At 38.5% G+C, this 14,027-nt stretch overlaps 2 protein-coding genes across 5 annotated transcripts in view; one reads left to right on the top strand and one right to left on the bottom strand.

Moving 5' to 3' along the window:
* The window catches only part of not (ubiquitin carboxyl-terminal hydrolase nonstop), a 12,774-nt gene extending 11,200 nt beyond the window's left edge, over positions 1 to 1,574 (bottom strand). The window contains exon 1 of the mRNA XM_086992847.1: positions 1,550 to 1,574. The gene's annotated coding sequence lies outside the window, so the exon portion shown is untranslated. The remainder of the gene's footprint in view (positions 1 to 1,549) is intronic.
* Positions 1 to 14,027, top strand: part of LOC111253161 (interleukin-1 receptor-associated kinase 4-like) — a 14,484-nt gene extending 457 nt beyond the window's left edge. Inside the window, exons 1-5 of one of the 4 annotated variants that reach the window (XM_022812180.2) lie at positions 7,578 to 7,934; positions 10,143 to 11,337; positions 11,714 to 11,901; positions 12,257 to 12,492; positions 12,705 to 14,027. In XM_022812180.2, coding sequence (XP_022667915.1) covers positions 10,196 to 11,337; positions 11,714 to 11,901; positions 12,257 to 12,492; positions 12,705 to 12,878 — 1,740 coding nt within the window. In that variant the 5' untranslated portion in view covers positions 7,578 to 7,934; positions 10,143 to 10,195 and the 3' untranslated portion in view covers positions 12,879 to 14,027. Of the gene's footprint in view, positions 1 to 7,577; positions 7,935 to 10,121; positions 11,338 to 11,713; positions 11,902 to 12,256; positions 12,493 to 12,704 lie in introns of those variants that run through there. The other 3 variants (XM_086992839.1, XM_022812181.2, XM_086992840.1) reach the window with 3 other exon arrangements.

The following is a 14,027-nucleotide window of genomic DNA, read 5'->3' as shown; positions in this document are numbered from 1 at the left end:
TGGTACACAAGAAAACCGATACGGCCAATTGGGTTTTCACAATTATCATTTAAAAATATCATAATTGAAAGAAGTATTCTTTTTGTTCATTTCATCTATCGATTTATTTCAGAAAAAATTATTTTGCACAGAACACTATATTAGGTTTTGACTCTTCAAACGGCATTGGAAACTCGACCTGAAAACTGAAAATTAAGTATATAAACATGTATTGCGTTTTAGTTCTTTTAGCTTGTCAGGAGCTTTGGATTTGTACCTAGGAATACCCCTTCATAGACATCCGTACAAAGAAGATCATCTTAATGGCATCTGAGCGAAAATACACATTATTATTACACAGAATTAGCGTTTTCGATATTTTGGTACTTTCACTAGGAAAGAATTTCAAAAGAAGATGTTCAACTAATACGTACGCATCGGCCGCTATAACTTTGATTAATCTTTATCGGAAGTTTCTTTGAAAAGCACTTAAAGGTAGCTTGAAGCGTATTTTCGTCCTTTTAATGGATTTTTGATAATTTTTAGGCCAAAATATTTTATTTAGGTGCAACTGCATATTTAGCATTTTTATTCAATTCGGGGAGAGTTTTCGATTCGGGTACCACGAACGACCGTGTTACATATGGCCTTATACCAAGTTTCGTCCTTCAAGGGGCATTTTAAATTAAGATTTGGGTATAGAAACATGTATTGCATCTTCATTCTATTCAGCAAGAGCTTTCGATTAATGTCAACAACAATTTAGCCTAAATAGACCACTGTAGACATTCGGCTACTATTCCGTCACGCGAAAATTTTGCTTCGCAAATCTTATCAAAGTACCCAGTTTACCCTTCTTACACACAAGTTTAATATATTATCGCGAAAAAAGTTACGTCGCAAAAAACAACAACTAGTTTGCCCAACGTAATATTACGCTCTATAAGATGGAAAAGCAAACTCCCTTAGAGAAAAGGTATTCAATTAGTTGGCTCGACCTTACGCGCAGCCCTATCCCAGATAAAACCCCGGTTACCGTCAAAAATCACCAATCCAACCACTTCGATTTGGGTCGATTTGGATCGGACAAATAAACGAACAGACAGAGTTTCAGTAGGATACAAAACCGACCTGTAGACTTCGCCTCGTACCTTCTTTCGCTATTGATTAATCTGGTTCGTTGTTATTATACCTAACATAATATATACCAGAATAAATATACACCAACAATTCTCCCATTTCAATCACCTGCTCCGCCTAATTCGTTATCTTTTTGTAATCATCTCCTCAGTCTTTGAGGCGTTGATTTAAATTGGGCAGTTTTGGTAGATATATCTTTGGTGGTATTTCATAGATAAATTTATGAACTGAAAGATTCTGAAGAGCTTTTGCTTTGCTACAGGCTACTAGGTTTACCGAGGCATCTCCAATAAAGCTACCGTCCCTTATCTATTTTCAAAGTAAAGGCTGCATAAAGTTGTTTTTCAACCTTATCTCGAAGTTCTATCGTAGAAAAAATGAGTTTCAGTAGTTCTGCAAATGCTTCTGCAGCAGTTGGATACACACATACCTGATCTGCATAGATGTACGCTGACAACTGACTGATTAGTCTCTGGCCAAAAAACACAATACGAAAAATACACAAACGATCATTGTAATTTTGAAGAAACGTAGTAGAAGTGGAATAAATTTGACTTCAATTCTCTACACACACAATAAGCATGTGGTCCACTAACATTGTTATGTCAACGAGAAACGCATTAGCTTAAATGATTCGTCTCGTAGGGTGAGTCATAATGACTATTTCAAGACATCTTTGGGGTTGGAAAAGCTTTACAAACAGCTAGGTGAAGGCGTTAGGTAAACATAACCTCTTTCTCCTTTGAAAGATTTTGCTTTGAAAATCTAAGAGGACTTAAGGATCTAAAAGGAAAACAAAGTTGGTATTCTGCGGTAATATAAGCGCCACTTACGTATGCTGTAGTGAACCCGCCTTGCGTATCTCTTTCAGTAACTAGATAGAATAAAAGTTTGCATGCTTCTCATTTGAACAATACTTCTAATTATATAAACCTAGAAATATTTAATAAAATATTAAATGTATTTAACCAGACAGTGATGATATATCTTGTATTGAACATAATGATCTGCTATGGCAGCGTATGGCTATGGAAAATTGATCATGTTTCACAAGCTCAAAATATTTATTTATTCATATGTTAATACAATTTAAAAACAGATTATCTAATTAATGTTTTGGTTTTATTCGTGTCTCAAAAATGACGTGGGTTTCGCTCGTGCCCTTCGACATTTTCGCTACGCTGAGATGTGTCCGAAGAATGAGGCAGCTATATACATATTTTTGCTTGAAGTCTTTATGTATGCTTGAAGTAGCTTTGAATTGTCACCATAATCCACTAGCCTTGCGCCTAAAATATCCTTTTAGGATTTTAGAGTGTAGAAACGTCCTATACGTGTTTAATATGTAAGAGCTACTCCACAACAACTTAACACTAGTGTTCATATTCTAAGAATACATATTATTTACAAGACTAGTACTGGGTTGGTTTCATAATGACTAGATAGGACAGATATGCATGACGACTGTTTCCAGTAAAAGCGCCTTAAAGTTTTAGGACAACTGCATGGCTCGACTTATACGCCTTTTAAGTTTTGCCGGATAGCTGCTAAAAGTATTGTTATTAGTCAAGTAACAGTGGCTGTGCTTCGGAATCTTTGACTGTGTAGGCTTTGGAGTCTTGCCTTCTTTAGCACGGTGGCTTGGGCGATTAAATCTCTTTTTAAAAACGCCAGGGGCCACAAGCCTCCGTTTAAACATATACATGCAAGAAAAATGCAGTTCATATAGTTGTATAACGCTAACGTCTTCGTTTGCTAAATCAAAAAAATTCCGCGGTGTATATTCAAACTCGGAGGTAGATATCTGGTTTGCCGTCGAACGGAAATTTCAACAGCTGTAATGGGCGTAAAGCCCAAAAAATAAAATATATATATATAAAAGATCGACTATTGTTTTCTCTAAACCTATCCAGTTTTATATCCGGTGCATTCCGGTATTGAGCATTGCCGAGGCTGATGCCCTTTCCGAGGCATAAAATGGACCTCATGTCTACGTACGATTTCGAAGCTAGTCCATTTTACTTCGCATCCCGTAAATGTGGTGAGGAAATAAGTTGCCACTGTTTCATTATTGAGACGAAAATACTGTCAAAACTTGCAATCATGATAGTACACCTTATCTCGCTGGATGCCACTGTAAATAATTTGTACCTACGTGATGCCCTATAAATTATTATCAGATTAAGATTAGGCGTCATTGGCGCACTTTGTGTACGATAAGACTATAGTGGGACTCTATCTTTCATTACTTCCATATCGATTTGTGTAAATACTATCGGCCTTCGGATCAAGCTTCGGATCAGCTTGAAGATCAATTATGATGCGCCTCTGGTGATCCATGAGCTGGAGACTATTTCGCTGTTTAGAGCGGCCATGCGACAATTGTATGAGAAATCGTGGCACTCTTTAGCAGCAGAGAGTGTTAGCCAAGTCGCATATAATATGGCATCGAAGCACACTAGACACGTTGTTGTTCCAATCGTAAAGTTTCCAACATTTCAATAAAACTTCCACGTTAGCCTTGTATAGAAGAGGTAGACAAAAGAACCAAAACACATAATCGGACGATGCAAAGACGGTTTGTTACCTCCAATTGTCTTTTTTGCTTTATCCGTCCTTCGTCGTCTTGCAGATGGCTGTACGCATTGCTTGAGCTGTGCGAATGGGAAAATATTTTTTATGCAGAACTTATTTGATGCTCACCTATTCGTTGTATGTTCACCGGTACGGATTCTGCGAGCGTATCGAAAAAAGTGCGTCGAAGCAATTTGCAGTGCACAAACAAACTTAAACGTCATTTAGACGTTGCTTAAACGGAAGCCTGTAATTAGAGCTCGAATTGTTTATATATGGTAGCTTTTTTAGGGTCCTTTAAAATTTTAGAATATTTTGAGCGCAAATAAATTTTTTGCAAAGTGATCAGACTACATTTGTTTTCAGAAATTATTACATCGGAAAGAATCAATAATTCGGAGATGTTTAAGAAATTTATTTATGAAAAAAAATCTATCGAACAGATATGGAATCGGAAACTACATCTATCGGTTTCAGCATGTGAATCACCAAGCAACAAAGACACGTAAAATTTTATCAGCGATTACATGTTTCGCTCCAACGCTGTAACAATTTACTTAGCAAAAGTAAGTCAGGTTCCTCTGAAGCCGCTTATAAACATAGCAGCCTATTGACCATGCTAACACCGATGACGCGTCGAGGAGAAACTCGAAAGACACGCAAGCAATAGTTCCTTATCTGTTTAACAATACGAGACCGCATAAAGGGTTTTAATGGGAGAACTTAATCTAGCGGTGAGCAGCTCACCTGAATTCTAGGCGCAAAACAATTTTAAAGCCCTACACTTTTCAAAGTATGACCAAGCATACAAAATCATTGATGACAACTTTACAAAATTAAAGCAATTAATCATCGCCGCAGCTGTATGGATTAAATTATGTTGTCTTGTATGGGGAATTGCGAATATAGCTCGATCTTTAAATCTAAGTGATTTATCGGTGGCATTATATGTCTGGTATATGTCTCAGAAAATGCGCACAGTCATGTGCCTATCGTGTACCAGTTCTCCAAATTAGACAATTTTTTTTTAGGCGGCTTAGAAGCTAGCCAAAATAAGAGATGCTTGCCATTGCATAAATACACTCAGCTTAACTATCCATTAATGATGTAAGTTACTTTAACATACGTTATATGTTTGGAATAGAAGTTCCTGTTCGTCGACCTATTGCTTCGCTGTTCTTGTTGCTGAAAGCGTTCTACACTCAACGGCACGGTGCAGGCATTTAGCTCTCTGATCCATTTATCAAATTTTTTTTACGAACAATCTGATCTTCTGGGATGTTACGGTTAGGTGCTGTATAAGGTATCGCATGATAAATTTTGCGTGGCTATAGTAATCAAAGCATGGGTTCACTTTCTGGCATTTTACGTAAATCAGCGCTTGCAGATCCGTCTTTTGAAAGATATCGAGAGTCGCATGAATATCTGGCCGAGTTAATGCCCTGTCTCGATTACTTCATGGGCTGTAGTTATGGGAGAAAGGTAATAGGATTGAGGCAACTATAAGGTGTTTGAAAATTGTATAAGTTTACTTGGTGTAGCAGTTTGATGAGAGTCCTCTATACAGATGCCGAATGAGCTCCCCCGATAATTGGTCTGACCGGACTTATCGGTGGCTAAATTACGTTTCCCTGAACTGATTCACGGGTTCGTGTCGATTTACTGATCGGCTTCATCACATAAATGTTGTTGGCAGCCAGGTTTGTTTCAGTGTTTTTGTAGTGAAATCTGCCAGGACGACTCGTGTGGTAAGGCATTTTCATTGGCGCAAGGATTTTGTGCAAACGAAAAACACGCACTTGTCGATAATATTGGCTTCCAGGGGGATCTTCAACACGTGAACGCGCTGATGGCAAACAAATCAGGAAAAATACAAAGCGAAAAAGCGCCGAAAAGCATCAGTTGATCCCGTCTCGCTCAAAATTTAATATGTGCAGACACTAACTCGTTCACTAACCTAATTTACTAACTTAATTATATATATACATATATATATTTATATATATGTATATATATAATTAAGTTAATATATATGTATATATATATAGAGAGAGAGAGAGAGAGCGAGCGAGAGATAACGCAATAAAGTGAGCACGTCTATCATCTAACAAATGTTTCGGTTTTCCGTTTCTTCGCTTATATATATGAGTTGCGCGTTACGAGAAATTTATAAATATGCGGATATGCGGGCACAACATGGTACAACCTATACTAGTGGCAAAAATAGCTTCATATATAGAAGCCTGAGGTTTCGATCTGCTCTTCTGGATCATTTTTGCTGTACTAGTTATTAAGAACGAAAATGCTGACGATGCTCCCGTCTTTCAACATCGGTGGAGGTCGATGCAATGAACAAGATGTTTTTGTCCAAGGTTAATCACACGTCGGGGATAAGATTTCATAGATTTAGTGGTGGGTCAAAAAGCATCTAGATGCAAATTTGATTTCAAATTTTGACATCTTAGGTAGAGATTTAAAGCGTGAGGGGCTGCCATAAAAATCCTTTATAACGACTATGCTGCCATTTTCATAGAACAGATAAGGAACTTAAATTAATAAAACGACTATCCAGGCGTATTGTTTACATAAAAATCAAACATTTTATCTGGGTGTGAGTACCATGAGGGGAATTGAAGTACCTAGTGCCTCTATGTTTCGAGTCTTATGTCCGGGAACGCCGTTAGCCGTTCCATCAGACAGACGTCTGGTTTTTACCACGAACCAATGAATGTTCTCGGTCGGAGTCAAGCCCAGACCAGTATGTCTTTTTCGAGTTTACCAGGTAAATACACTGCCCGCTACGCCGTCGCCGGAACTTGAAGTACGCTAACTTACTAACTGCCTGTAGTAGATTTTTTGGTGCGACCATGTATTCTGCTGTTGCAGCATTTGTGATTATACTTATTGTAGTTATGGTCTTTAGATGTAAAGTTTGCTCTGTTTGCACTGCTGATTTCAACTTTAAAGATATAGTAGATTGACATGAAATACACAATAGAAACATTATATGACGTTTACGATTTGGCAGTTGTTAGGCGTAATTATATACTTTGGAATCTCACATATGTTATCGGCCTACTGTTCGGGAGTTCCCCTTATAAACTCTTTATTTAATTGAAGCTCTTGTGGGGTGACCTGGGTAGTTTAATAACTTACTAAGGAAAATGATGGAAAAACTGCCAGTTCGGATAATTCAGAGCAAATCTTATACAAATCTTTTATATAACTTAAAGAGATAACTCAATGGTTCTTATATTGATTTCGTAGCTCCTTTCGAATTGAGTCCAATGAGTTCCGACGATCGTCCTTTTTCTATGTACATTTTGAGTTACAAATTCTCTAATAAAGGAAATATATTTTCTGGTTCTGATTCCGCCTCGTTTTCTTGTGAACGTATCCAGTTGCCTTTCTATACAGTCTTTCTAGTGGTTCATATCGTTCTACAATACATTTTGTAAAATACAATGTGTTTTGTAATAACAGTATACGCTGCAGCCATGATAAAAAGTAGAACTATCTAATTTGTTTAGAGGAGCATTCGTTATCTAATAAACGAACGTTTCTATATTTGTGAATAAAAAAGTACGATATTTATTTTCCTTACGTACTATTTCTTACGTGCTTGTGTAGTTCATGTTTTAAATAATGAATATTCTGTTTACATAAGGCCGCTTTTCGTCGGAAGAAAAAATGTCGTCTTACACTACCCTCTTATATAATACATTATTTAATGGGTATATAGGAATATAGAACGGATCGACGTAATAAATAATTCACGTAAATAAAAACAAAATCAAGGTTACATTATTGTCACTCGCACTTTTCAACAGCGTTGCTAACCGCATTGCACAGGAATGCGTCCATTCGCTTGGCGATTCAGAGCCGCAGAGTGATTCTGTTCGGGGAGCCTATAGGCCAGTATTAGTGACTCTCGCTCTGCTAACAAACATCGTACATACCGCTCATTCGAAGTTTCCACATGCTCTAAGTGGAAAGGTTGCTATTACTTGTTCAATTAACTTTATATTTATCACTGCTCTACCTACTGTTTCATTGCGAATTGATGAATACGTCTATTGTGAAAAGCCACTTTTAGATACGATTTTCTCGTCATGGTGCAATAGCTAATGCGAACGTAGCATAGGTGGCCACGAATGCTAAGCAGGTACATTATATATATCTATTGTAGTCTTAGCTCGACGAAATTACGACAGCGCTTGTCAGTGTGTTCAGCAAATCAGGTGAGTTTATACCTAATTATGTTGTAGTGTATAATTGACCCTATGAAATGTAATATATTCACAGGGGCGCGTTAGCAACTTGTTGATGTTCAGAAGTAGGGCCCAAATTCGAATTGTGTTGAAGGCGGCCGCTTGGCAATTTCCTAAAATCGTGTAAAGTAGTTTCGATGCTTGCTTGTGTGATATTGTTGATTTGAAGAGAGTTCGCAACTAGTGCAGGTAACTTCTACTAGGGGACTCGGACGAAGTTATTATGAAAACCATCATAAGACCATCATTAGAAGTGAATCCGGTGAACTTTAAAAACGAATAAATTTTGAGTTAGGACGATAATTTTTTAATTCGCATTAAAGGTACCTTTTCTGTTCGTCTTCTGGACGTGTCCAAACGCATGGCAGCTTTTGGATAACCATATACATCCTGTTCGCATTCCCATATGTAATTTATCTATCTACGACTTTTCGAAGTAAATCGATCGTGGAACATGCTTGTCCACTAGCTATTGCGCCCTCTAGGGCAAAGAAAACCTCGTAATCACACGGGTTTAGGTCAGAACGAACAGATTGAGGCTAATTTTGATATTCCGGAGAATAACGAATGCATGGCGATGACGTCTGCCGTTGTCATCAAGTAACCAGACTGCATACTTTTGATTTCCGTGCCAATGACCTATTTTCTTACACAGTCTCCGCATTTTCAGCATTTGGGTTATAGCTTTGTAACGCGCTACATGGAATGCCAATTTTGGCCCTTAAAATCGAAGTTCTGCTTTCATGAAAGGCCGTTCCAATTACGGCAATGCGTCGTTGTTCCTCGCGTCCCAACATCTGGTCACCTTTTCGCTGATCTTCAACTCTCCAATAAAGTTTGCGCCAGCCACCTATTGCGCTTTCGCTCAAGGCTTTTTTGCCTAATGTCTTCCACAAATTTATGTAACGGTGTGACCTTCAAGGCACAAAAGTTTGACTACTGAACGTTGGTTTTCAAGACTAAAAAATGGCTTTTTTTAAATTTATTTCTACAAGAAAATTCAACCGGTTTTCACCCACAAGTTTCTAGAGGACTGGGATATTTACCAGGTACCTTTCTTTGTCTGCCAGAAAAAGTTGTTCAATTAAAAAATAGAAGTCTGTTAGATTTTCTTGTAGTCACCTAATACTGTTAGACAAAAATAGAAAACGGAAAAATATATGATATTAAAAATTGTAGGTTTCTTGCATTCAGTCCCGATTAAACTAGAAAAGTCTAATGGCATTAGCTAAGTCTGACACGTAAGTAACGTATGAACAAAAACGACCACTTATTTAAATAATCGATCTCTCAGATAAGTTTTTGTGATCAAAACGATAAATTAGTATAGATGCTTTGTACAGAAGGACCATAACGATCATATATACTTCATGATCATATATACCCTTGGGTTCAAAGCCTTTTATCCAGTGGGTTAATCCGTTTAAGATCATTTCGTAATAAGCTTCAAAACTCTGTAAATATCCGAAATATAGTCGGATAAAAGCTCTACAATCCAACTGGCGGCCAGTCTATACAGTAATGACAATTTTTACTGAAGTCTGAAGTTTGTACGGTTTGTCTCTTGTGTGGAAATTTTCAAGTCGCATTTTAAAGCGTGCTAAATCTATTTGGTTCTCTCACATCTATAGCCTAGCTCTTACAGGCTCACTTTAGATTTAATTACTGTCCTGCATATAATGTTTCAATTTCGAAAAATCATTTGGCAAACTCTGTTATGTAAACGAAAATTTCCAAGCGTGCTGTAATCGACGGACACGTCACAGGGAAAAGCCTTTGTTTCTTTAGTTCGATTTCTTCGTTTCCATTTAACGCTAGCTCGTACTACGGTTTTTAAGTAGAATGTGAATAACTTTTGTTCACGCCTAACTGATTCAATAGACATATAATGGTCTTCAAGGTAAAGGGACTATACACAAATAACAAATTTAACTGCCACTATACTCGAATAGGCCGCGACTGCTGTGGCAAACATAAAATTGTTAGCAAATACCTTCAAACAACCTTCGTAGCAAAAGTTGTAACAACATCTAAAACGCTTTCAAACGGGCGTCCGTTTAATGCGGTTTTTTTTTACTTGTTCCTCAGTTTCGTTTTCTAAGTTTTATAGGAAAAATATACCAAAACTGCAAAGATCCCGTTTAATGTATAAAATAGCTGTGCATCGTTTTGTTGCAGGTCGGCTTTGCTGCCATTAGCTGGCTTGTAATTGTGAGCAGCCTGACGACCTCATGAGCTTCGTAAAGCGCTTCATTTCTCGTCACTTAGGCGACAAGGGAAAATCGACCAATTCGACTCGATCCGTGGCTCAGCTACTAGAATCTGATGTATTTGAAGGAAGAGGCTCGTTTTTTGACGACGGTTTCTCGACATCGACCCTTGGTATCAACAATAACGTAGTAACGAGTAGTGGCGATGAGACAACGTCTGCAGATCCCAAAAACAAAGTCACACCCACTTCGGTCCCAAGCATTTCAGAACAGCCACTGCCTAACTTACGAGTATCTTCAGCATCCCCCCGTCGAACATCAAGTCCGGCAACGCACGCTACATACCGCTCGATGGAAGAAACGTCAATTGAAGTACTCGAAGAAAAAATACGAAAACTTAGCGGGGCATTAGGCTTGACTACGATGGTCTCGGGTAGAAGCAGTGGAGACGGATATCGACAAGAAGATCAGATGGACATTGAACTACGTCACTTAGAGGCAAGAACTCGGCGAATCGTCATTCAGGAACTCGATTCGAATCGCGGTTGGCAAGCTCTTGCGGCAGAAATTACGCACCCGGACAAGCCTGAAGATGCTAATAACAAGGCAAATAGGCTATTTGACGAAAAACACATTCAACTTCTATCTGGAGACAACAAAACAACTGTGAGTCCGACGGATGAAATTCTGAAGACGTGGTCGACGACAGGCCGAAATCGTCCCACGATTCGCGATTTGTACAATATGCTCAGGCGTATTGAGCAACATAACGTTGCATCACAGCTTGCTGAAGGGCTGCGTATTAGGGAGAACGAAATTTGTCAGACCTCATTATCAAGCGTACTCACGGATGACATGCATATTCCCTCTGCTAAACTGGAACCCTATCTCGATGGCATGTATCAGATATGTTTTGAAAGTATGGCGCAGGCTACAAACAACTTCTCGATAAACAGCGCCAACAAAATCGGCGAAGGGAATTTTGGATCTGTATACCGGGTGATGATCGATGGCCAGGAGATGGCCGTAAAAAAATTTAAGAATCCAGCTGAGGGTGAGCTCTTCTTTCGCGAAATACGGACACTGGCAAAACTCAATCACCCCAATTTGCTATCACTGTACGGAGTGGTAGATACAGGTACCAAACGGTGTATTATAACCAGGTGAATGCTTAGGTGACGATTATTTCTTACAATGTTATTATTTGTTATCTAATGATCAGTAATATAATTATCATTAATCATATCTAGATCATTATTCTCCGCATTGTAAAATATCAGATAGTTACGGATAATTAGACAGAATTGTATTTACGACCTGTTCGAGTAGTGGTGAAGTATATTGTATGTCAAATTTGGAAATACTATCTATTAATCGTGTACGCCCTTTCTTTTTTATATCCGATTTTAAAAAGCGCGGTCAAACTTGAATCTGTATATGTCAAGCGATTTAACGCATGCTGACTACGGCATTATTATATGTATGAGAAAAGACAGAGAAATTGTCTCATTGGTCTAAACGGTGTGACCTTCATTGTAGATACATGAAGAATGGTAATTTGGAACGCAAACTTCGAAACGAAGTACTGCCGTGGGTGCTTCGGCTGCGAATTCTGCGCGATGTTGCCAGCGCCCTCGAGCACATGCATTCGCTCAAACCGGCAATAATTCATCGGGATGTAAAACCGGCAAACATACTTCTCGACGATGATATGAATGCTTTGTTAGGTATGACAAATTCAGTCTTTGGTTTAACCTGTCCAAGATGGCCTTGACTAGACAGCAAATAATCTATCTGGTATAGATTTATTCGCGAAGTGGAAAACGTTCGGCCATTGGACACAAATGCTAGCAGACGATACCGCTATCTACGACGCTGCATATTCTAAGGGTCGTTTTTCCTACGCGAAAATATATTACGTTCTTATTGCAACATGAAGTTTCAGGCAAACGAGGTTTATTTGTCTTACAAGCCTATAGAGGACAGCTTCCCATTGGAAAAAAACTTTTTTCGCTTCTTTCGCTGTTCGGGCGAATATCGTACAGAAGATTTGGCGACACGTTATTTTGCTGTTTATTACAGGCGACTTCGGTCTCTCACGTGAGAAAAAGGGTTCGCATACATCATTCACCCATACCTGCCCAGGCACTCCGCACTATATGGCGCTCGATATTCTGCGCGGAGACGTCACAGTCAAGTCCGACATGTACTCGTTTGGCGTGATTGTACTCGAAATCTTGACAGGCTTGACAGTGTTTGACCCAATGAGAAAACATACACATATTACTGACTATGTCGACGACGAAGACGCCCAACAGGTGCTCATTTGTGTAGTATGAATTAATTTCACTGTTCTTCAAACAGTAACTAATTTCATTAGAAACAGTAATAACGTATTTCTGCACTTGTTTCCTTCCGCTCAGGGTAATTTCTATTAGTTGAATTGAACAAGAAAATACATATATGACGATATTGTATTCAGTTGAGGAGTTGCCGCAACGTTTTCCTGACAATTTTCAACTGTTTACAGGTGGTTGATAATCGATTACCGTTCCCACCAACGCTGGTTATAGAAGGACTGTTTAATCTTGGAATCCGCTGCAAGGACAACAATAAAAATATCCGACCCGACTCGAGCGCAGCGAAAGAATCTCTCCAGCAATACTATACACACGTCGCCGGACTCGATCTCGACAATGCGTAAATGATATAATAAGGACTGTATTGACATATGACTTAACTACAATGACCAGCGTCGGACAGACCGCTAGCGTGCGAATGTGTCCTGTAACCGATGCCATGATAAAAGTCATAATAGAATAGAAAAATTGCAATTTATTATTTTCACTCAAAACCAACGAAATCTGTGATTATACGCTGTGCGATGATGTGATGCGAAGAGCAACAACAGGGCAGTGGTCAATAGCTTTTAGAACATTTCAAAAGGACCCACACGACTTGACCATTTGCAATGTGTCTTGTGAAGAAAACCCAACGTCCACATACAACCAGGCACAGAGAAACCCCAGAATCGATCGCAAAAAGAGATCGATTATCAACCGTACCTTCATGTGTTAGTGATGTCTTATACAACGACAACTGTTTGTGTTACAAGTTGTAGTTTTAAGCCCGAGGCAGTAAAGAGGGGGGTGTTCGCAAAGCGATTACTATTGCGTGCTCACAACATAGTTCGACCCGGTTGCAGTACTCTAGACTTTGCGGAGTACGTAATATACATTGTTAATGAGACACTATTTCCAACCAAGTTAAGTTCATTCAACTGCAACCATATACTTACTACATAATGAATAAAAAAAATAATATTAAACAGACGCTTAATCTGTTATCAACAAAATATGAACATTGTAGGTAGGCCAGGTAGGTAACGCATTCTGCAATGCATAGGAATATGGCGAAATTTCATTTCAAATTCAAATAAACTTCCATGATAACTGCGATCTGTTACTGACGAGGACCACTTCGCGAGGTATCTATTTTGTGTGATAAAAGTATAATGTATTAAGCTTCTATACACATGCCTTACAGAAAAACGCTACAATGAACTCGTTCGCACAAGATTACAGTAACTTTGCACTCAACTTTGTCTTTAGTTCGGGAAAAATTTTTCGCATGTCGATGCAAAAACGCCGCATAAAGTACTTGTTTTTATTATTATGAAGTTTGAATACAAACGCGTGCCTAGGACCTCATATGCTATGGGATGCCTAAGGATGTCATGAGTGTTAATGAAGCAATTAGGGCTTTAACAAGATGAATTTTGATGTCAAATTGAATGTATATGATCAAAATAAAGCTAAAATTATGATTAAAGCTAAACAGATATTACCATGAA

Source organism: Varroa destructor, unplaced genomic scaffold, assembly GCF_002443255.2.
Source record: "Varroa destructor unplaced genomic scaffold, Vdes_3.0 BEIS01000006.1, whole genome shotgun sequence".
NCBI classification, from domain to species: Eukaryota; Metazoa; Arthropoda; class Arachnida; order Mesostigmata; family Varroidae; genus Varroa; species Varroa destructor.
Note: the sequence above shows the minus strand (reverse complement) of the source record. Positions and strands in the feature narration are given on the sequence as shown.